General features: G+C 56.3%; 1 protein-coding gene and 1 long non-coding RNA gene across 5 annotated transcripts; one reads left to right on the top strand and one right to left on the bottom strand.

Moving 5' to 3' along the window:
• Positions 1-3,752: 3,752 nt before the first annotated feature.
• Positions 3,753-8,949, top strand: LOC111097360. The gene is made up of 3 exons (XR_005364427.1): positions 3,753-3,853; positions 6,796-6,896; positions 8,042-8,949. It is a non-coding gene; the product is annotated as an uncharacterized LOC111097360 (long non-coding RNA).
• Positions 4,417-17,030, bottom strand: STAC2 (SH3 and cysteine rich domain 2). 4 transcript variants are annotated; one of them, XM_038547448.1, is made up of 13 exons: positions 16,535-17,026; positions 10,018-10,122; positions 9,816-9,877; positions 9,374-9,471; positions 9,098-9,188; positions 8,437-8,549; positions 8,267-8,339; positions 8,115-8,176; positions 8,023-8,037; positions 7,542-7,639; positions 7,096-7,147; positions 6,599-6,736; positions 4,417-6,034 (listed from the first exon to the last, which is right to left on the bottom strand). In XM_038547448.1, the coding sequence occupies exons 1-13, from the start codon at positions 16,588-16,590 to the stop codon at positions 5,930-5,932; spliced, it is 1,068 nt and encodes a 355-aa protein (XP_038403376.1). In that variant the 5' UTR covers positions 16,591-17,026; the 3' UTR covers positions 4,417-5,929. The 4 variants fall into 4 exon arrangements, with proteins under 4 accessions (XP_038403376.1, XP_038403375.1, XP_038403373.1 ...); XM_038547447.1 differs by having other exon boundaries at positions 6,676-6,736; positions 9,816-10,122; positions 16,535-17,030; XM_038547445.1 differs by having other exon boundaries at positions 9,816-10,122; positions 16,535-17,027.
• Positions 17,031-23,817: the final 6,787 nt, after the last annotated feature.

Raw genomic sequence — 23,817 nt, 5'->3', positions numbered from 1 at the left:
CTGGGTGGCTCAGTGGTTGAGTGTCTGCCTTCTGCTTGTGATCCCAGAGTTCTAGGATCAAGTCCCACATTGAGCTCTCTGCAGGGAGCCTGCTTCTCCCTCTCCCTATGTCTCTGCCTCTCTACATCTCTCTTGAATAAATAAAATAATAAATGCTTCAGTGAAGTATCTGCTCTGAGCCACGTGCTGTGAGGCCCTTGACACTAACATTGATTCTCTAATCCTAACTTTTTTATTTTTATTTTTTTTATTTTTTAAGATTTTATTTATTCATGAGAGAGACACAGGGAGAGAGAGACAGAGACACAGGCGGAGGGAGAAGCAGGCTCCACGCAGAGAGCCTGATGTGGGACTCGATCCACGGTCTCCAGGATCATGCCCTGGGCTGCAGGCGGCGCTAAACCGCTGCGCCACCAGGGCCACCCTAATCCTAATTTTTTTTAAAAGAACTTTTTATTATTTATTTATTCATGAGAGACATGGAGAGAGACAGAGACACAGGCAGAGAGAGAAGCAGGCTCCATGCAGGGAGTCCAATGTGGAACTCCAGAATCACACCCTGAGCCGAAGGGGGACGCTCAACCACTGAGCCACCCAGGTGTCCCTAATCCTCCTAACATTGTAAAGTAAGAGTACTCTCCATTTTGCAGATGAAGAAGGCTGTGATGTGCTGGGTTCACACAGCCTGCTGTGTTGGGGATGGGGAAATGGATTCAAGATGTTTAGGATGTAAAGAGGACTTAGGTAGACATTGTGGGGACTGAGGGAGAAGTGGCTTTGTCCCAGGCCTCAAGCTTTGGGAAACTGGGCTGGTGATGCCTTCGGAGGAAGGCATGGAAGGAGGTTGGAGGAACCAACTGGGTTAGGGAGAATGGCTAGAAGAGCTTTAGATATATTGAGTGGGTGGCAGTTTGAAGGACAGATGTCCAGGTGGGAGGTGTCAGCCAGTCAAATAGAAGTGCCAGAGGTCTAGGTTGGGGGAAAAAGTTGCAGAGAAGGGGCCACCTCCTTTAGTCGTCAGCACAGCTAGGACTGGCATCCTGTCCTGGCTTCCTCCCTGCCCTCCACCCCTCTCCTAGGAGCAATGTGAAGGCCAGCTGGGGACTTGAAGGAATGTGCTAGACAGATGTTCTCATCTGCACTTGCAGAGGAAAGATGGAACTAGCATATTCTTGGGGACACCAGACCCCTCCTACTCCTCCTTTAGTATTCTGTCCAGTGAGGACACGGTGGGTCAGGTGGGTAACCCAAGGCAGGGCAGCCCAGACTCAGTAAGAAATATTCAGAGAAATTTCACCACCACCCATGTGCATTAGAACCTGATTTTTGGGCTTCCTGTCACCACTGTAGCAGCCTGTGTGAACTTTATCCTTTAACTCTTGCTATCATCCTTTGCCATTCCACATGGGGGGGAGGCTGTGGCCTAGAAGGGGGAGGACCTTGGCCAAGTTCCCAGCTTGGAAAATGGGACAACCTTCCCAAGCTGGCTGGACCACGAGAGAAAGAGCATTGAAGGCCACCCCCCTTCCACCCCTCCACCATGCCCCCAACACCCACACCCACCCCCTGCATCCGGACAGTGGAGGGATGACAGGAAGAAGAAAGAGGTTACCCTCCCCACCAGGCTTCCTGAGCTCGCAACATGAAGCCGGTTCCCCCCAGGGACCAGGAGATGGCGCTGTTCTCTTGCAGGTTGCTGCAGGGGTAGGAAACTGCCTCACTTTTGGGGTTGTTTTGGAAGGAGTTAGGGTGGGAGAGAAGGGTGCTGGGTTGTAGGAGCCTATCTTTTGGGAAACCTTGGGTTTAGTCACTTCCTTCTGAAGCTCACCTCAGACCTGGAGGTTACCTCTTTTTACCGTGGGCCTCCAACCCCTTCCAGGGGAGGGCCAGGGAGGGCCCCCTTAGCAGGCAGATCCCCTAAAGTAAGCACTGGAGGATCTCTTCCAGGTTCTGGAGCCTAAGGAAATTCTGATGGGAAGATAGATCTATTCTCTCAAGATCATACAACTGATCCCACCACGTAGTAGTTTTGCATATCATTTTTTAGAGGGGCTCGTGGCCCTCAGGTAAAGACTCCCTAAGCAAGTCCAGTTCTATTTCTAGGAGAAGAAACAGGCCTGGAGAAGCCAATGACTCCCCAGAATCTCAGCATGGAGTGAACACTAGCACCTGCCTTTGATCCTCCCAACGTGGGAGGGCGTGATTCAGAGTAGGCAGCCGTGGAGGTAGTGCGTGCAGATGCTCTAGGGCCACGAGCAGCAGAAGGGGGACAGAGTCCTTAGCCCCCTGCCCTGTGCTCTCTCTAAGGCTAACAGAGAGACCCAGGCTAGCTTCCTGCAGGCCTAGGGAGAGCAGAGGCTGGAAGTCCACTGCTGCCCTACTGTGCTCCTCAGCAGATGGCCCCAGCCCATCCCAAGCACTGGGTGGACCGTGTCAAGGATGACAGGTGAAAAAGGCTGACAAGGCCAAATAGGGTGGTGCTAGCAAGATGGGTGAGGTTGCACAGGGGTCTCACTCTGTGCATCCACCCCCTCTCTTATATCTGTCTCTCTGCCTCTTGTCTCTGGCTGCCAGACTCCCTGTCTTTTTGCATCTCCCCAAAGCCTATCCACAGACCATCCATGCCAGGTTAGTCTCAGGCTGAGGTGGAGGGAGGGAGGGCACGCGTGGGTCAGACAATAGAGCCAAATGGTGAGCTGGCACCGGCAGGTTCCTGGGCATCCTCTGCCTCAGGCTGGTGGTGTTGCTGGCCCAGCCACCCCGAGAGTGGGCACAGAGGAGGGCAGAGGCTATCGTGGGGGCACCAGCTGTTCCCAGCCCCCAGGCTGTGAGCATGTTGTTAGTGGTTCAGCCACCCGAAAAAGCTGCTGTACTCAGCAGTGCGGCAAATGGGCCAGGGAGGAGGGGGGGTCCAGGCCAGCTGCTGGCTGGTGGCAGGCACAAGTGGAGTGTGCAGACTTGGCTGAAAGGCTCTCACTCTCTCCAATGGGGTGGGCTTTCGATCCCTAGAGACCTGGGCCCAACATCTTGGGGTGTCTCCGTTTCCATCTTGTGGGGTTAAGGCACTGAGGGACCCAGATGGGCTCTCTGGGGGGGGGGGGAGTAGATCCCATGAGGGTACTGGGCACGGTGGCAAGCTCAGGGCATCAGCGGACGTGGAGTGGCTCTTTGCTGACCTGGGAGGCAAGAGACATGATTTCTGAGACCGGCTTGGTCACCAATTTGCTGGGTGATCTTGGGCAAGTTACTGGTCCACTCTCGGCCTCAGTGTCCCTACGTAAAGAGGCAGGTTTGGGAGGGATACGCTGGATAACCTTGAATATGCTGCCTAATAGCTCTGTGCCTCAGTTTCTTCATCTGTGCAAAGGGGAGAGTACCACTTTCCTCACTAGGTCATGGAGAGGATTACATAAAGTTCCTGGCCTGGCTCTTCAGGCACGGCGGGTGCCTATTTAGGTGAGTTCCCCTCTCTTTAAGCCACTGGACTGGGTTTGTGACCCCTTTTCTCCTTCCCCCATCAGAGGTCCTAGGAAGAAGTCCTCCTCCTCCTCCCGCTGCTCACCTGCCAAGCTCTAGAGCCTTCCCTGGGTGAAGGCACCCAATGAAAGCTAGGGTGTCTGGCTCTACCTGGCCAATCTTGCTTTGGGGGTCGGGGGGCTGGACGGCCGAACACGGGGGCCCATCAGGAGGGGCGGTACCCCCACCCCGCATTCTGGCGTTGCCCTGGCACCCCCGCAGCCCGCCTCTCTCTCCCTCTGCGTTCGCTCTGCCTATAAATAGCGCAGGACGTGCTCGCCTTGGCGATGACGCGGCCAGGCGGGTGGAGGGGAACGAGGGAGCTCTGCCGGAGCAGGTGGGCGGCGGGCACTGCTGCGGGAGGGGGGCGCCGCAGGCCCCTTCGTGCCAGGCTCTCGATGACGGCCGTGATTGAGTCATCTCAGGGCCCCACTGGCGGCGACTGTCCCCGCCGCCAGCCTTTCTGCCTGCGGCTTGGCGGGTGGCGGGGGCGAGGCTGATCTCGGGTGGTCTTGGAGGGCACCCTGGGTGGGCAGAGCTGTGTGGATGCGCATAGTTGGGTGCCTGGCCCCTGCCGACGCAGATGTGCCTCGAGCCACAATGTGACCGCGGTGGTACCCTCTCCCCTTCCAGCGTCTGGCGACATCCCACTCCACCACACCCCTGCCAAGCTTTTCTTTTAAACTCCTCCCCAGATCCCCATCTCAGGCTGCTGAGGTGGGAGGGAGTGGGGAAGGCAAGGGGACCCCTGCGAGTGTGGGCCAACCCCAGCACCCCTCCCCTCAGAGATCCACAAATTCTTCCCCCTCCAAGCTAGTCTCCTTTTGGCACCTCCAGCCCCCGCCCCACTCCTTGCACCTTTCCATCCTCTCTCCCAAGCAGACACACAGAGCACACAGATTGGGACAAGAAACATTTATTTAAGGGTCTGGGGGCTCAGCAATGCCCCAGCAGACCCATCATGCAGCCTCATGTACAGTGGGCATCGGGCCCGCCCCTGGGATATTGCTGGGGGGGGCCTCATGGCAGCAAACAGGGCAGTGTGGCTTGAGCCCCCCTCCGAGGGGGGAGAAGTGGAGCAGGGGCTAGTGGGTATGGGAGGGTGTGACTGTGCCCAGGGTGGGGGCTGGCATTGGCTGGCACGATCAAGGGCACAAGAGGAGGCTCTGAGCTTGGGAGGGGAGAGGGAGGTTGGCACCAGAGAAAAACAACCTGTAAGGGAGGGGTCCTCTTTGTGTGCGCCCCCCCCCCTCCAGGGTGCCTACCCCCTCCTTTCCTGGTGGTCAAACAGAACTGTTGGCCTGCCTTAACCATCTCGCACTCCCTCTTCCTCCCAGGACTCTCTGTCCAGGATAAGGGTGCAGATTCGGTCAGAAGGGTCCCCTGCACTGAAGGAGGGGTCCCAGTGCTTCCTGCAAAGCCCAGAGGGAGAGGGCGAGGAAGAGCAGTGGCCTGGTCAGCCTTGAGGCAGGACTCCTGGGGTGGGCCTTGTGATACCCAGGACAGGAGGCAGCACAGGCTCCCCTGGGTGGCCAGCCCTGCCTCCTGCCACCAGGGACTTCTAGAGTCCTGACAGTGAAATGAGGGTTCTAAGCATAGGCTAGTTTTTTGTTCTCAGTCAGGTTTCTGGGTGCAAGTCATTCTGGAGTGTCCCTCTCCAGTGGATAAGGGTACCATGAGGCTGCTCTGTGGTGACTGTTCTCCTTGAAGAGACGGTCTCTGATCTACCACACTTTCCCCAGAACTCGGCCCTCCCCTCCTTTGTCCGCCCGTGGTTTCAAGTAATGGGAGAGATTCCCACAGAACTTTCCTGAGAATTGATGGAGTGACAGAGGTGGTGAAACCAGCAGGTGGACTCAGGATCCTCCTGCAGTCCTAAATCCCCTCCCACCGCCCCTGAACCCCCGGGGCGGAGGACTGAGGCACTCGGCCCCACTTCCTTCCAAAGGGACAGCCGCAGGGTCACACGCACATAGACCCAAGCAGGGGCTCCGCGGGGAGAGGGCAGTGGTGTCAGGCATGCAAAGGTGGTGTGGACATGGGAAGTGGGAAGGCCCTCTGGACAAAGCAGCAGGAGAGTTCCCCAGGAACACCCCCCTGCCCAGGGCTGCACTCAGCAAGGCAACTGGGGAGTGGGGTCTGGGCAGTGGCTGGACCTACCTGGAGCTTCCCTGTTCCCTCCCACTGTCCCCTCCTCCCTCACCCCTAAGTCCAGGGGAGCAAGCCCCTCGGGGTACCTTGGGACCCCAAAAATAAAACCTTCCTCCGTGCAGAAGGCTCCCAAGTCATGGGGAGTGGCCCCTAGGAGAGGTGGAGGGAGGAAGAGTGTGGGCAGATGCCTGTTCCTGTTCCCGGGGCCAGAAGCAAGGGCCAGGCATGGGCAGGGGTGGCAGCTGGGTTCTCTGGGCAACGCTCAGATCTCGGTCAGGGCGTCGGCTGGCACCAGGCCCCGCTTCTTGCCGCTGCTGACGCGAATGAAGCCGTCAGCATCCTTGCTCCTGCCCACGCCCACACAGATCTGAGTGGGAGAGATGCGAGCTGAGTCCTGGCTCTGCCTACAGCCCTGGCCCTGAGTCCTGCTGAGGGCTCCCAGGGGGCCACCCCAGGGGATGACGGGACCAGGAGCAGATGAAATTGGAGACATCAGCTGGGGGGAAGGGAGTAGATCCTATCAGGGTACTGGGCACGGTGGCAAGATCAGTAGACCCGGAGCAGCACTCTGGGGCTGACCTTTGAGACCAGCTGGCCTAACGCCCCGGCCAAACACCCATGTCACAGGGGAGGTTAAGGGGAGGAAAAGGGCTTATCGGGGGTTTACACAAGCCAGAGGCACAGCCAACATTCAAACCCAAGCCTCCGGACTCCTAATCTAGTGCTCTTCCCCTCCCCCAGGCTGTGTCTAACCAAATTCAGCCCCAATTCCCAGGGGGGGATGAGAGGGGGGCCCTGCAGTCCACCTCTCTGACCTGCCTTCCCTCCTGCTGTCAGGCTACAAGTGTCCTCCTCCAGGGCATTCACCTGTGCCCCTGCTGCCTCTCTCCCTCACCCACCTCTCCGGCTGCTGCAGGGCCCAGGCACTCACCTGGTTCTCCTTGAGGCTCATGTACCCCTGTTCCTTGTTCCCAGAGAAGGGCTGGCAGCAGCGCCAAACGTTCTCACCTGGCCTTACTCGCTGCACAAAATTGGCTGGGAAGAAGCCAACCCGGTCGCCAATCTTGCCCTGGGGATGAGGCTGGCAATGAGCACCAGTGCCACCCCCTCCCACGTTGCTTCTTCTAGACTTGATGCCCATTCTGAGCCAATGCCATCAAACACCAGATCCTGGACTTCCTGTATCCGAACCCCCAGTAAGGTGGCTTCTGCACTCAGAAGGGCATGAGGTGAGCAGAGGGACAGGCTGAGGCAGGGAGGGTCCAAGGGAGAGCAAGTCCCAAGTGCTGGTCCTAGGCTTGGCTAGGGCCCAAGGCTGAAGGAGGGGAGGTCTTTGGGCCTGGAGAGAAGGTGAGGCAGTGCCCATTGAAGGTGGGGAATGGGGGAGTGCCTACCAGGGTCCCTCTGCTCCCCACCCAGCCAAGTCACCTTCCACCAGTCCTCGTTAGAGTCATCCACCAGCATGATCCGGTCCCCAGGCCTGGGAGGACAGAGCTGGGGTCGCAAATGGGCAGGAGGGATCTGCCCTTTCCACATTTTAACCCTCTGGGGCCCCCAGATCCCCAGCACACTCCCACCCACCCCCTGCAGCTGGGGGAGCTGTTCTTGACGCCCTCGGAGGACACTGTGACCACAGGTATAGCAGACAATCTCTAGGGCAGATCCTGGGCAGGGGGGCAGGAGATATGACATCGGCACCAATCCCTTTTGGACTCTGAGCATTCCAGTTCCTCTCTGGCCTCAGCTGCCTCAAGCATGCCAGGAGAAGGTTCCCGAAGGTCCCCCTCACATTCATGTTCCAAAGTCTGGGAGCAGCGCCCTGAGGTTGGAGGCAGGTGGCTGCCCAGTGGGGCCAGACCACAAAGAGGACTTACTGTAGAGCCAGGTCATTGTTCTCTTGGGGCAGAAACTTGTAGAGCGCGACGTAGGAGTACATGGGCCCCACGTCCTTTCGCAGAGGGGGTTTGGGGGGCTGCGGAAAAGCTCTGGGTCAGTGGTGGGAGGGTGACACTCTCCTCACTCCACCCCCCCTTCACTTGCCCTGACCTTGCCTACCCTGGGCGGGGGAGCTAAGAGGTGGGACACAGGGCACCTGGGTCCATGGCAGGGAGTGGTCAGGTTCTATCTTCTGTGTTCATCCTTGGGGGACTGGGTCAAGGAGGGAGAAAGGGAATACTCCTCGCCTGCTACTCCTTGGAACTGCCCACTCTTGGGGAGTTGGCACAGGACTGGGCACACCAGGCACTGGCTCAATGCGGGGAGGGGTTATACCCCCTGCCTTCCTTGCATACTCACCCTGGCATTGCCCATCCCCGTAGACGTAGGATAAATGAAGGAGCAGATACTCCCACTCACCATGCTCTCACCCACCTAGGGGTCAACGACAAGGAGACGTGACATCCCCTTCCCGTCTGGCCTACCAGGGCTCAGTGCCAGCATAACCTCACCTGCTGTCCGGGGCTCTTCTCCTCTGGTCCTGACCCTTCACTCTCGGCCGGGGCTGTGAATACTAGAGATGCCAGGGCAGGGCCAGCGCGTGAGGCAGCAGGGAGTGGCCGGCCTGTGCTCCATTCCTGCCCCCGGGCCCGCCTCCACTCACCACTGTCTCCAGGGCCCTCCTCTGAGCTGCGGATGCTGCCTTCCCCATCCTCAGTCAGCTCATCCCGCTCACTCTGGGGACAAGTCGGGGGTCGGGGGAGGGCTCAGCCCCTGGAGCCTTGCCCTCAGAGACCCCTGCCCCCCCAGGCTCGCCTTTGGTGCCTGACATACCAGGCTCCGCGTGGGGGACTCAGAGGTACTGCTGAAGCTGGAGCGATTCATCAGTGCCAAGGAGGTGCCATAGCGCAGGGTCTCGTAGACGGGGTCTACCTTCCCGCTGGCCCCTGCCAAGGAGCCACCCTCAAGGCCGGGCACCCAGCTGCCACCCTTGCTCTGCCCAGAAGCCCTGTATTACTTTCATTCCCTGCCCTGTCCCACCCCCAGACCCTCTCTGCCTGCACTAGTCTTCTCCAGATCCCCTTGGAATAACTCGCCATGCTGCGCATCTCTGGACACTTTCACTATCCCTGCAGATGGGGACGGTGCCTACTTTTTTCTTAGTCCCTATCCTTGCGGGTTCGGGCATTCATGAGAACAGTAATGAATGGATGACTTGTGTGATTATCCATTTCATGTCCAGCTCCCTTACTAGACCATGAACTCCACCTTCTTCCGTGCCTTGTCCCCATGTCTTGCACAATGCCTGACACTTAGTAAGTGTTCAATAAACTGTTGAAGGATGAATGAATGAATGAATGAATGCACCCTCCATTCAGGACAAGGGGATTCAGAAAAGGGAAGTGCCAAGAACTAGAGGTGCCCATCTGAGGAATGTGTGGGTTTCTCATCACACCACAGCGGGATGAGGGGCAGTGAGGGGTAGGGGACTCACCGGTGGGTGGGGACTCTTTGCTTGTGACACAGGCGGGGGGTGGCTCATGCACAAGGAGCGGAGAGCTGAAGTTGCGACGGAAGGAGGAGGACTATGGCAAGATGGGCAGAAAAAGGGCATGAGGCTGTCATAGCCCACCAAGGGCTTGTCCTTCCCCCAGCCCAAGGACCACCCCACGAGTGGAACCAGCCTGGATCGGGGGAGGCACTCATTCCCCCCACATGCCGGTGCTGGGGGGCACCCACAGCCAGCCACCCCTGCATGAACCCCACTCACCGCCTTGCCTGGGCATTGCTGGCGGGAGATCTCCTCGGAGCACCAGAGGTGGACGCTGACTTTGCACGTCTTACACCGCAGACCCTGCTTGGAGTTTCCTGAGAAGAATTTGGGTTCAGCAAGAAGGATTAGGCAAAGGAGGATACATTCAGGGGCACGGGGCCAAAGGGGCAGGTTAGGGCATCGGACAGAGGAAGTGGGGGCATCCACACACGTCAGCCTCGAGGCCCAGGGCTTACCCTTCAGACACTCCCCATGTCAACTAGCACTGAAGCCTGCATTGCTAGTAAACAGTGACCCTGGGCACCCACCCACCCCAAGGTTGCGGGGCTCAGTTAGGATCAAGGGCTCTGCATAGCAAGAGCCCGACATGGGGCTGTTCCCTGGCCTCCTCCTCCCCGCCCCCACCTGGGCCCCTCTCCTTGGCACCTCAGGCACCTACCCACAATGAGCTGGTGGCAGAGCTCACAGGGGCTGGCTCTCTTGAAGACGTGTTCCTGGAAGCTGTGCAGTCTGACCGGTTTGAGCGGTGCCAGGGGCCGTGGGATGGGGCAGGGGGAGGGGGCCGGGGGAGGGAGGCCCCCATCTGTAGATGCCGGTGGTGGGGAGGGAGGGGGCAGCGGGGTTGGGGGGGTCAGCAGCACCTCAGTGGGGCACTTGAGCTCAGAGCCTGAGCGAAGGAAGAAGTTCTCCACGCTCTTACTTCGGAGGATGGTCTTGAGGGAAAGTGAGCGCTTGAACCGCTGGAGCTGAGAGAGGAAGCGAGGCTGTAAGTGGAAGCCAGAGGGGACTGGCTGGCAGCCAGGATATGTCCTTGGTCAGAGGCAGCCTGGAAGTACTAAGGGAGAGGCTGCCATGTTCCAGAAGGTGGTCATGATTCCGGATACCTACAGGAGCCAGGTGGGAACCTCCATGAGCAAAGGAGTCCTGGCTGGGCAGGCCCGCCAGCCACACAGCAGCTGCTGGGGTTCTCTGGACAACTGGGCTACTCTACATGCCAGCCTAGTGGGGCCAGGTTTGCCAGCTTTTCAAAAGAAATCTAGACTTTTCTGCTTATTTGGGTAGAAACAAATTCAGGAGGTTGTAGTTCCCTTTTTTTTTTTTCATTGCAGAAATGGTAGTGTACTATTTTTCCTACGCCTTGCTTTTTTTACTTAACAGTAAATCTTGGAAATCATTCCATACCAACATATAAAGAGTTTCATCATTCTTGTTTGTGGCTACACTGGATATCACTATATGGGTGCACCATTTACTCAAGTTTAAAAAAATAATACTTTGGGGGCCAAACAGATGCTGCGGGTCCCCAGTTTTTCCACCTGTGTTCTTGAACAGGCTGGGATTGGGGGAGGGGTCATCTTGGGCCCTCATCCTCAGAGCTGATTCCCTGTCCAAAGTCTCTCTCCAGGGCAGCCCAGGTAACTCAGCGGTTTAGTGCTAGCCTTCGGCCCAGGGCCTGATCCTGGGGTCCCGGGATCGAGTCCCACATCGGGCTCCCTGCATGGAGCCTGCTTCTCCCTCTGCCTGTGTCTCTGCCTCTGTGTGTGTGTGTCTCTCATGAATAAATAAAATCATAAAAAAAATTTAAAAAAAAATCTCTCTCCAGCCCCTCCCCCATGCCCACCACATCATCTCCACAGCCCTGTCCCAGTTCAGCGCCACAACCCCTTGCCTCCCCTTGCCCATCTTCCCCTGCTCTCCATACAGCTGCTGGCGAGGTGATCCCTGGCCTTGCTCAAAACTTTTCCTGGCTCCTCAGGACACAGTCAAGGCCCTTGCCCCGGTCATGAGATTCAGCAGCTTGGCCAGGCCTTCCCTTCCGACCCATACCATCCACCTGCAGCCCAGACACGGGGATTCTTGAACTCCTCCGTGTTTATTTCTCTGAGCTTTTTTGATGTGTTTGTCCTCTTCTTTGCCTGATCCACTTAATACCCTCTTTATCCTTCAGGGTTTCCAGTGATTTCCTCCTCTGGGAAGCTGTCTCTTCTTCAGCAGGAACTCCATTTAGCATAACCACTCCCTCCTCTGGGGCCCACTGCACCCAGTACTCACTTCCGTTATAGATCCAATCTGGTTTACATTGTCATTGTCATTGACTTCTTACTTCCCCAGGAGACTGGAACCCCTTAACGTCAGGGACAGTTGAATCAAATCCCTACTTTTTTTTTTTTTTTAATTCATTTATTCATGAGAGACACAGGAAGAGAGGCAGAGACATAGACAGAGGGAGGAGAAGTAAGGCTTCATGCAGGAAGCCCGATGCGGGACTCGATCCCGGAAATCCAGGATCATGCCCTGAGCCAAAGGCAGACGCTAAACCACCAAGCCACCCAGGTATCCTGTGGCTGCAGTCTTAAGCGGAGCCCATGTTCTATAACACAGGGTCAATTCTGCAGGGAGGCCAGAGTTATTTCCATTGCTCACTCCAACCCAGAGTGAGGTCTGGAAACATCTCTACCCAGATCCTTGAACCTCTTCCCTCGCCCCTGGTGAGAGCCCCCTTACCCCTGCCCACTCCTTCCCACAAGTAATGGGTAAAGGGGGCCAGAGGCCTGGCTTCGGGCAGGGAGACTCGGTCATGGTTCTCAGCTGGCACATGGAGCAGCCTGTGTGGCCCCAGGGAGTCCAGCAGGCAGCAAAACAGAAGAAGCAGAGAGGGAGAGGGAGACATTTGGGCAAGAGACAGGCCCCTGTGTGCCAGCTGGGAGGCCAGAGCCTTGGGGTGTCTGGCACACTGAGTTGCCCAGCTCCTTCCAAACTCGGCTTCCTGCACAGCACTGTGGGCTTCTTTGTGTGTCTGCAAGAAGTGGGGCCCTGGGCCCCAGACATCTGGGTGTTAGGGCAGAGGTGGAGGGCCAGAGGGAGGATTCATTAGAACACAAATGTATTCTATGGGCCAGTGTGGCTCTGGGGGCTCTCACAGGCCCAGAGAGGTGGGAGAAGCACCCACTGTTCTGCCCCGGGGCCAGAGCTTGGAGCACAGAGGGATCTGGGAGGATGTATGTGCTGGGGGTGGATGCAAGGCTACACCTGCCGCCTGAGGGCAAGTCACTGCACTTCCACTCTCTGAGCCTCAGTTCCTCCACATCCAAGAAGAAAGAGACGGGACTAGAGGCTCTCTAGGCAATACATGGTTCTGGGTCCGAAAAGAAAAAAGGTAAACTTCACGCTATAATGAGGGGCTGTCATTGCCAGAATATTGGGATGGAGCTAATGCTTCAGATGCAGCACCTCATCAATCCTGGCACTACCCTCGGAGACAGTGATGACCGATGACCTTTGCCCCACTTTGCAGATGAGCTCACGGGCACATAGGAGTTAAATCACCCACACAGGATGAGTCCTCAGCTGGTAAGTGGCAGAGCCAGAACCTGAACCAATGGCTCTGACTGTTGAGCCCAAATGACCAGGAAAGTCCTGCTGCTCTGGGCTCTGCCTTAGCCCTCACCCCCATCCCTCCGCTACGCTGTGGGCTTGTCCACCAGGTCAATCAGGACATTTAGGGTTGGCAGGAACCTGCAAGACTGGCCACCCAGAGTAGTCCCCAGCCCATACTATCATCCCACAATGCCTCTGCCACTTCCCCTCTAGACAGTTGTCTGACTCTGTTGGTCACCTCTTGTGGCAGGAAGCGCACCCTCTCCTGGGACAGTCACTCCATCTTTGGGCAGCTGCAATTGCTGAAAAGTGCTTCCCTATATAGACCTGAAACCTGCCTCCCTGAGATCTTTCTGCCTATCGGCTCTGTTCCTACCTTGGCTCTGTTCCTCCCTTGACTCCTTCTTATATACAGCAGTCCTTCAAACACTTGAAGACATCAGTCATGTTCCCCCTACCCCCCAAGGCTGTTATTTCTATAGTAATTCCCACAGGATGAGATTTTAAGCCTCCTTATTCTCCAGCCTCTGCCCTTTCCTGGTCTTCCCCTGGCCTCAGTGCCAAGAGCCACCTCTGCAGGGTACAGAGATCCCTGGAACAGAATGTTCCCCAGCACTGGGGCAGCCCCACTTCTACTCACCGACTCCTGGGCTCTGCTGTGCGCCCCAGATCCCAGGAGGGCAGAGAGGCAAGAAGGAACAACCTATCACCTGGGATGGCTGGCAGATGTCAAGGGTTATGGCTAGACAGCAAGATGGGGGCACCTCTGCCAAATGGCTTGATGCCTGTCCACTCAAGAGACATCTGGCTTGGCTATTCAAACCTCATTTCGGCTCAGCCTGGCCAGGTATTTGTATCCTTGGGACTCCTCCCAGGGAGGAGAGGGTCCTCCTCTCTTCCCACAGAGGGTTTTTCTTTACCTGCCATCAGCTATCTTTTCAGTGCCCCCAGTATCCGAGGACCCATTCCCTGACATGGAGAGAAGTTGCCATGGACCCTGGTAAGCTGCCACACCTGGATCCTGTTCTCTCCAGATGTACCAGGAGCTTGTCTGGCTTGGAACCTGGACCACCAGGCCTGTTCTTCTGAATCCCCTCCCAGAGGCTGGGCCTGGCCTGCCTGTCTCCTCCCCACCTCCCCACATACTGGATGGTCCCTTCATTTCCTCAACTCCCCACAGTATCTCCTCACTTCCCTCCAGCTCCTGAAAGGGCACTAGGCAGCTGGCAGTGGGTGGTGGCAGATGTGGCACAAGCTGACTCAGATGGCAGAGTTGGCATGGCAGGGTCTTCCCAAGGATGGCACCAAAGGGAATGATAGTACCACCCGGTGGTAGGATGGCATGGGGACGCAGAGATGGCAGTAATGACACCAAAGCGGTCACTGAGTAGCTTGGGTGCAGGGATATGATCCAATCTTGGTGTGGGCAGGAGGCTGGACTTAGGCTGGCAAGAAGGGCACCCCCCCAGGGGGCCCCAAACACTGATGAATAAGCCTGGAATGTTGGCTTCACTATCTAATAGACACCAGCCCCCTCTGTTGTACCTGCCTCAAACTGAGTTTGGTAGGCCATCATCACTCTCCCTTCCCCCTCCCCAAGCCCTATAGTCTGGAGACCAAAGCTTCCTTGGGACTGGTTAAGGTGTGGAGAGCTAATGGGGCTGGCAGGGCCCTGAATCTTCTCCCTGCCTACCTCTGCCTTCCTGGGTACTCCCACTACCTGCACCCAGAATCCCCAGCCCAGCCTCTGTTGTTAAAACAGTCCTTCACAAGGGTGAGATTTAGGGGAGGAGGGTGAAGGGGCAAGGCAAGGTATGCAATCCCCCTCCAGTGGCCTGCTCTTGTGATCTCCATGGCTCAGGGTCAGAGGTGACAGCACTGGACAGTCCTTGCGCTGGGAGGAGGGAGGTGCAGATCTGCTAGGCCTGACCTCCCCCTGCCCACACAGCTGAGCTTGCAGCCTGTGGGTTTGCTGAGGCAGCACTGCCCTGGCTCCTGACTGCTCTTGGAAAGCTCTTAAGAAGGGGGGGCGGGCAGCCAGACCTCCTGTGGGAAGCAAGGCAGGGGCCTGGGAGACCCCCATGCTCTTAGGAAGCAAGCAGGGAAATGTGTCTGTCTGTCCTGGGGGACTAGAAGGCAACTGGGAAGGCCAGGGATATTGGCGCTCAGGATGGGGCTCGGCTCCTGAGACCCTCTGCTTTAAAAAAAGCCAACACAAATATTCCAAGTAATATCCTCCCACCCCAAGACCTCACTCCTAGTTGAGACGTGGATCTCTGAGAAGGGGAGTTAACTCTGTGCTCTGAGAGAGCCAGAGTCTCATTCTCAGAAGGGAGCAGAAGAAGGTCAAGTTCAGATCCGAAGACTGACATGGAAACCAGTGGGTCCTTCTAGTTTAAGGGGTGAGGAGCTCCCTGGGGTGCCTCCGCCAGGCCCCACCTTGCTCCTACTCGTCTACTCCTGGTCACTCTCTAGATGACCTTGACCTTGAATTAACCTCATATCCTGAGGTGTGGCCTGGACAGAATTAGGAGCAAGAGGGGTATTGGAAAGAGCTATAGATGAGCACTCCACACCAGGAAGGAGCCGAAGACCCCACCCATTTTTTTGGTCTTCAGTGCCCCCCTCCTTACAGGAGCAGGTGGGAACAAAAAACACCAGGGTGCAAGGGAGAGGGAAGGAGGCCTCGGCCTGGAGTCTGGGGAGGAGGCAGGGAGTGCCCTTGACACAGCCTCTTTTTTCTCTCCCCATCCCCAGCCAGCTCAGCTCAGGTTGCTCCCCGCAGAACTTCTTGCGGGTCAGCCTTGAGCGTTTAGAACTTGAGGAGGAAGTGGACAGATTAGAGGTTGGGTGGGCGTTAAATTTAATCGGTGGCCTCCCGGAACCCCTAAAGCGCTGGGAGTCTGGGCTCCGCCTGCCTTCACTGGGGAATAATTTATTCATTGTGACTCCCGCAGGAGTAACAATCATACATAATTAGGGTTAATTATGACATTCATTAATTACGATGACTTCTCTTTTCCCTTCCGCCCCGCCCCCTGTCCCGCTCCCGGGGTGGGGGTGGGGCTGCCTGTCCGGCTCGGGGGCCGCAGCACTGTGCCCGGGTGCCCGCCCGCGGTGGCCAGCCTGCCGCAGCCCCCAGCGCTCACCGGGAAGCTGCGCACCCCCGGCCGCGGCCTCCCGTCCCCGAGCCTAACCTGGCGGGGCGGGGGGAATGCAGGGCTGCGGCGGGGCCGAGAGTCATCCGGAGAGACTCGGGGTAAACACACATAGACGCCGAAAGGAAGCGGAGAGACCCCCACACAGACAAACAGGTCGTGGAGACATTTTCAGGGAGACCGGCGGGGAGCGAGCCTCGGGCTGAGCTGCACACAGGGGCTGGCGGGCGCGGAGGGGTGCGCCTCGCACGCACACACCAGCGCGTACACCGGCCCACACCCGCTCGCTACACACCGCTACACACTCCCTCCGCCTTCGCTGCGCCGATTCCCTCCAACAAAGCCGAGTTACAACCTCCCCGGAGGGTCGCGGCAGGCGTCCGCTCCTCGCGCGCAAGGGCGTGTCGTGCCTGCGTGCCGGGGGCTCCCCGTGGCCCCTCGTCGCGGACCACTCGCCCCGGGCGCCGCGCAGAGCCTTAGGGGTCGCGCGGGTCCCATCGGCGGGTCCCGTTGCCGTGACCCCAGGGCACCCGAGCCCACGGTGGTGACCGCGTCGGGGAGGGGGCGACCCGGGCTGGGGGCGCACCGGGCAGGGGTCCGGGCCTCTCGCTTCCTGAGTTACCTTGGTTTCCTGGAGGGCTGAGACGGTCCCCGGGGGCGTGTGGGTGGCCGCGTCATCCGGTTCGTTCTCCTTCTCGCTCATTTCGGTCATGGTTGGGGGAGAGGGGAAGAGAGGGTGCCGAGACCCGACGGGGGCAGGTGGCAGATGGCAGATGTCTCCCTGGGACCCTGAGGCCCTTCTCCAGAGACTGCCCCCCCAGTGAACCCCAGGAACAATCCGCCCAGGCAAAGCGACCCCCCACTCCCGGGAGCGGGCGGAGAAAGTTGCCGGGCTGCCCAGTGAAGAGGGGTAGTTACACGGAGCCGCGGGAGCCCGACGACCCCGGGAACGAGGACCGAGGGTCTGCAGAGGATGCTGCTCGGAGCGAGGGGAGGAGGGAAGTGGGGACGCGGGGATGAGCTGAGGGAGGGAGCGACGGAGCAGTCCGTGTCCGGCCGGCCCCGCCGTCCTCTGCGCCCGCCCCCCATCCCCTTCCCCTCCCCCCGCCGGCCCCGGCCCCGCACCCGGAGGCCCCTCCGCCCAGTCCTCGCCTTCTAACTTTGATTTAGGAGGTCGCCTGGTCCCTCCCCCTGCCCTCGGCGGCTCCCCCGCGCCGCTATGCAAATCAGCTTCTCCGCTATTGGCTGCCGTGGTGGCCAGGAGGGCGAGTTGGGCGGAGCCTGGGGGGGGCTCGACCAGATGGGGAGGAGCCTGAAAGGGAGAGATGTGGGGAGGGGGTAGTTTTACACCAAAAGACCCGGAACGGGTGGGGGTGGGGGCCGGGGGGGGGGGGGGGAGTTGGGGCGTGACAAAGTCGTGGAGAGACTTGGGAGATCAGAGTCCGTATGCGATTGAGACGCACAGGAAAAGGTCGGATCTGCAGAAGCATAGTTGAGAGTCAGATCCAAGTTAGGACTTTCTGAGAGCGAAGTAGTGGAAGAATGTGGACCCTTCTGCCCCATTAACTGGATCGCCTCTGCCTTGAGGACTCCAAGTATACACATCCCTGGACTATGAGGGGATGTCCTCATAGTCCTCAAGGAGAGGACTCTGCTCCTCAAGCAGAGAGAGGACAATTGAACATCAAACGTCAAAGGCCAAGCCTGACAGTCCCTCCTTAGTGGATGGAAAGCAAGACAACTGTCTTCCTTTCCAGGCTTGGTGTTTGGAATTCAGCAGAGAAGAGGCCTCAGTCTCCATACCTAAGGTCCCCAAAACTCTTCAAGACACGTTCTCCTCCTAGAGATCCTACTACAAATAGAGTTAGATGGGGAGGGGGGAGGTTGGGAGAGGTGGAGGGAAGACGGTTCTTACTCTCCAGGTTGCCCTCTGTCCACTTGGCCCAAAGGTACCTCTTTATGCATGTTGCTTACTTGCCATTTCCCCGAGTCCTCCCTTACCGCCAGCCTTCTCCCTGCCCCTTTTGGCCCTGACCAAAAGTCTAGCTTTATCTCTTGGCCTGTCCAAAGAAAGGAAGGTAGGTTGGAGGTTGAAGGAATCCTTCCTTTGCTGTGGTTGGAGAAACTTCTGGATGGAAGTCTGGGTGATACGATGGCAGGGGGTGGGGGTGTGGTGGCACTCGAGAAGGTTCTGCCTTTATGGCAGCTCTAGGGAACAGAGGCTGAGCCCTGTGGCCTCTCTCCTGCTGGCCCTTGCATATAGCCATTCATGCCATCTCTGTCCTCCCAGAGTGAGCTCACCATTGGAGCACTGCTCAGGTTACTGTGTGCAGGAGTAGAGATTTATTTGCCAGTAGCAGAAGTAGGACACGGGCAGAAGTGAGGGTTTGTGGTTGTGGGGGCTTAGTCCCCTCCCCGTCCGGATCCACCGACATCAGCTGCAGACTGACTCTGAGCCTGACTGACTAGCTTTCCTGAAAGGAGATTCGAAGGATCCTGGCCTCAGCCCTCAGACCAGTCTCCCCAAAGGCCCATTCATTAGCCAGCCTTCTGCCAATGCCCTCTGAGGTGAGGGCTGCCATCTTCCCTCTGGCCCAGCCCAGATTAGCCCAACATCCCTCCCTGGGCACTCAGACATAGGAGTGCTTGACGCACCCTGAGGTAGGGCCATTAGGCCCTCCATCTAGCCTGGGTGGGAGCGAACAGGGGCCTTTTCTGTGCTGGAGACCTCCTGAGGGGAGGTATGCCTGTTTCCCCCCAAAGAGCAGAGATTCTGAGTTTCTTAGACTCTAATACCCGTATAATCATGAATTAATTGTGTGATCTTGGGTAGGGACCAAAACCATTTAAAGCCTTGATTTTTTCATTAGCAACACAGAGGTAATATCTACCTTTCCATGAGAAGAATGACTGAGGTAGCTCCCCTTCGCCCAGGGAAGATGACAGGGCAAGTTGTTTTCTTTCTTCCCTCCTTTCTTCTGAGAGATTGGTCCCTTCCCAGGGCTTTCCCTGGGATAGAGAGAAGAAACGGCTTCCTCTTTCACTTTCCTGTTAATTCATGTGGGAACCACCTCCAAAGGAGATTCTGACTAGACTTAGGGAAAAATTCCCAGGGGAAGCAGCGCTCCTGGTGACCCAGGAAAGCCAGGGAAGTTGGTGGGCCCTGGGGCCCATCTGGCATAGGCATCAATAGCTCAAGATGGGGCAGATGTGGAGGAGACAGGGGGCTGCATCTCATGACCTCTGGATGTCCTTTCTGGCCTGCAGCCTTCGTGTTTCAGAGCAGTCTTTCATGAACTAAGTCTGAGTCATTGCTTCAGTGCTGACAACGCCCACTGCAGTGACTGGGGACAGGGCAGGAGTTAGCCAGGCTAGCTTCTGGAGAAGGAACATGATCCCATCTCAGAGTTAGAGGGCAGAGATGAGGAGTGGGCAGAACCAAGGGCAAGATGCTATAAAAGGGTAGGTAACAGTCACCCCAGGAGGGCTCCCTAGACCTGAAGTCATAATAGAACTTGCAGGTGCCTCTTAATGGGACTGCGGAATGAGTGAAAGTGGGTGCTAGGCTCTTGGGAGCTTGGGGACAGGGGGAGGGACTGGATGACTCCAGATCTGCAGGCAACACAATATCCAGCACATGAAGAAAGACTGGTTCTCATCCTGGCCTGAACTTTTCTTCCTGTCCTGAGACCTTGGGCAGAGACCTATCAGTCTCTGAAGGGACTTTGTTTTCCTTCTTTTTCGATTAGCACAATTGGAGTAGTAGATTAGGTTGAAATAGGGAGTTGGAGTAGAATGGGGGCAATAATTGTATATCTCTTAGTGTTCTTTTGAGGACTAAGTGAGTTAACATATGTAAAGAGGTGGACAGAGTAAGGACATAATAGTCTTTATCATCTATCTGTCCATCTATCTATCATCTATCCTATTTACTTATTTAGAGATACTTAATCTTGAGGTTGTAGGTGAGCTTCAGGGAGTTCATGAATCCCCTGAAGCTATGTAAAATGTTGGAGAATAAGCATTTTCTGGGGGGTAGTCTAGAGCTTTCACCTTCTCCTCAGAGAATCTAAGATCCCCAAAAGACTAAGAACCCCTGGCCTGAATGACTCCCAGGATTCCTCTACTCAGATTCTCTGATGGCAGGGATGGCTTCTCCTTCCATAAGGACCGACCTATTTTCTCTCATCTTCAGTTCAAGCCTCTGCCCCCACGGGTTGCCAAGGACAGCCCAAGCTGAAGACATGAGTGGCTGGTCTCTCTCTCCAGCTTTAGAATTGGAGCTCCTAGGGTGAAGGAGTCTGTCATGGTTGAGCTCAAGTCCGGTTCTCATCTCCCAGCTGGGGAGAGGAAGAGGGCCCAGGCTCGGTGGGGCTGGGGATGCAGGGAACACGGTGAGAGGCCTGGCCTTGCCCAATCTCCCCTACCTCACCCTGCTGGCCCACCGAGGCCCCAGAGACAGATACTGCTCTAATGAACAAAGGCCTATGGCAGGCATCGGTAATTATGATTTTATGGAAATATAGAAGGCTCTTACGCAAGTGCCTGACACACTTCCTGGCTGTGGCATCTGGGACAGCCAGGTCCCCAGGGGCTGGAGGAGAGCCCTTCTACTACTCCCTGCTGCCACCAACCCCTGGAGCTCGGGACACTGGCATAGAGCCGCCCTCCCACTGCCCGTGGCACTGTCCCTAACACACTCTGGGTGAGCTGTTCCCTCTCTCTGTGCCCCAGGCTCCCTGGAGGGGAACAACATGGGCTCCAGTGTGTGCAATCCCTACCCCCCCTCCCCAGCCAAGCTGAGGCTGTCCAGGAGACATGTTCTCATGTGAGTGGGATAGTGGCATTGGGGTTATTTCCGTCTCTTCCATGAAGAGATCTTCTTGAAAGAGATCTCCTTTTTTCTTTCTTTCTTTCTTTCTTTCTTTCTTTCTTTCTTTCTTTCTTTCTTTCTTTCTTTCTTTCTTTCTTTCTTTCTTTCTTCCTTTCTTTCTCTTTCTTTGATTTTATTTATTTATTTGAGAGAGAGACAGCCCAAGTACAGGGAGAGGCAGAGGAAGAGGGAGAAGCAGACTCCTCACTGAGCAAGGAGCCCAAAGTGGGACTTGATCCCAGGACCCCAGGATCATGACCTGAGCCACCCAGGGGCCCCTTCTATTCTGTTGTTTTTTTTTTTTTTTCTTGGGGCTGGGGCCATAGGGTGGACAAGAGTCATGGGGTCAGGAGTCACAGCCCCTGGCTGCACCCTCCCAGGGCCCTGTACCAGTTTGTCCCCACCCCCACCTCACTACCTCCCAGGGCTCTGATGGTGCCCTGAAGCCACAGCTTGCTTTCACTAGTCCATTCCCCCTACCCACTCACAAAGCATCTGTTACCAAGGTAACAGCAATGTCATCACTTTGGGGTGAGCCAAGGAGGTAGAACCCAGTAGACTGGTAGAGGAGGGTGCTGTTAGGGGTTAGAATTTTGGAGAGGTAAACAATGAAGGGCCCCCAGACCCTTAAGGAGGATCTTTGGTGCAGAGTGGCCCAGGCACAGACTGGGGCGGAAGGTTGTAGAAAGGTTGTGAAAAAGAGGGAGGATGAAGTCTGGAAGCAGCTGGATCCAGATATTAGAGGTGAGGGTGACTCTGGCTTGCGATGCTGGAGAAGCGTGAGGGTGGTGATGCCAAGGCCGAGTTGAGGCAGAAACAATGGAGACTGCCTTTAACTTCTCCCTCAGGGTCCAGCTTGCTAACTTGTCCTCCGGAGAGGGAGAGGCGGGCTGAGAGAGTCTAGACCCAGCTGAAGCAACCCTGGAGAGCCTGGGGGTCAGCCTGAGTCCCCTACAGATTGCCCCCTACAGATTGCACAGAAAACAGCGCAGGGGTGGCCTTCAGGGAGGGGCGTCTAGGTGGCGTCTTTGAAGGCCTACGTTTGACACATCTATTTTTTTAAAAGATTTTATTTAATTGGGATGCCTGGATGACTCAGTGGTTGAGCATCTGCTTTTGGCTCAGGTCATGATCCCAGGGACCTGGGATTGGGTCCCTTGTCAGGTTCCCTGCATGGAGCCTGCTTCTCCCTCTGCCTGTGTCTCTCTTTATGTCTCTAATGGATAAATAAATAAAATCTTAAAAAAAGATTTTATATAATTATTTGAGAGAGAGAGCACAAGCAGAGGCAGTGGGAAAGGGAGAAGAAGCAGGCTCCCTCCTGAGCAGGGAGCCCAACTCCATCCAGAGACCCTGAGATCAGCACCTGAGCCAAAGATGCTTAACTGACTGAGCTACCCAGGTGCCCCTACATTTGACACATCTACACCATGAGGTCCTATGAGGAGCCTCAAGTGGCTCTGGGCACCAGGGACACCTGAGCCTTGCACTGAAAGCCTTCATGTAAATCCTGATCCATGGGACGCCTGGGTGGCTCAGCGGTTGAGCATCTGCCTTCAGCTCAGGGTGTGATCCTGGAGTCCCGAGATCAAGATCGAGTCCCACATCAGGTTCCCTGCATGGAGCCTGCTTCTCCCTCTATGTCTCTGCCTCTCTCTGTATCTCTCTTTAAAAATAAAAATAAAAATCTTAAAAAGAAATGGATGAGAGTGGACAGACAGCCCTGAGTGCTGAACCCGGAATGGATTTTCCTATGAAAAGTGGCTTCTCAAGCACGCTCACTGGAGCCCAGCTGAGCAATCCAGCAGTCCACTGGAGGCATGGGAGTGAGGTTGGGGGTTGGAGGAAGGGGCGGGAGAGGAGGCAAAGTGGTTCAGTCAGAACTCGAAAGGAATTTAGATACATGGCTCTATATTAAATGTTTCTGCAAGCCTTGCATTTGACTCCAAGAATATCCATGCTGGTTTTCCTGCCAGAAAAACTGATTTTAAGCACTAACTGTTCTGTGCTAATGATACCCTGGAAGATGGACCATGGTTCCCCAGGGGTTTCCATAGTCCAGCTTGAGAATGGTGCTGAGAACAATGGGGGCAGAGGTTCTCCCCTGGGGAGTGGCTCAGTCATTCCTGTGTCTTAGGGAGACTCCGCTGGATCCCAAAGGCAGCAAAATGGAAACAAAGAGCTGGAATAGTGAGCTTTCGGGGTCCTCTGGCCAAAGGCTTCACCATGCGGATGGACAGGAAGCAGTCCTGTGTCTTGGCCTGGGTGGACGGCAGGTGTGAGGTGACTCAGGTTCCAGCTCATTCTTTACTAGTTCATTAACTTGGGCAACCTGCATCCCTCTGGTTTCCTAGTCCATAAATGGGGATCATCTTACTTCATGGGATGGATAGAGTGGGTAGCGGGACTGGGCCTCCTCCTCCCTGGATCAGACATCACTAAATCCTCAGGGAAAGCTGCTTCTCTGGTCAGTAATGCCTTTCTTTCCCTCCTTGCTGCAGCCTCCGCAGGCTACAGGCTAAGCAACCCAAGGGAATTCCCAAATCAGGCAGGACCCCTGAGGCTGGCACTCCTGCTGAGACCACAGGTCCTGCTTCCTGCCCCTGCTTCCTGCCCCCATTTCCATCATTAGCCTACCCTGCCCCTCCCCCTCATCTATGAAAACCACCGCAGCCCCGCTACTGTCATTCCTATTACTCATCCTCAGGGTTCATGGCCCAGGAGTGGAGTGGGAAGTATTTTGTCCCCATTTTGGACTGGAGAGCCAGGGCTCAGAAAAGCCCCAGGTCACTGCCATGCCTGGAATCCAGGTTGCTGGGTGGGATACTTCTTTGGGACTTGTTGAATGAGTGAATGAATGAATTCATAAATGAGAAACGCTTCCCCCATCAGCCCTCTTTCTTAGGGGGAGGGGTAGGCTTCATTCTTTAGCTCTCCGGGTTGGAATGTTGCCTGGAGATTCATTTTTTTTTTTTTTTTTTTTATTTATGATAGGCACACAGTGAGAGAGAGAGGCAGAGACACAGGCAGAG

The sequence above is a fragment of the Canis lupus genome, chromosome 9 (genome assembly GCF_011100685.1).
Source record: "Canis lupus familiaris isolate Mischka breed German Shepherd chromosome 9, alternate assembly UU_Cfam_GSD_1.0, whole genome shotgun sequence".
Lineage (NCBI taxonomy): Eukaryota > Metazoa > Chordata > Mammalia > Carnivora > Canidae > Canis > Canis lupus.
Note: the sequence above shows the minus strand (reverse complement) of the source record. Positions and strands in the feature narration are given on the sequence as shown.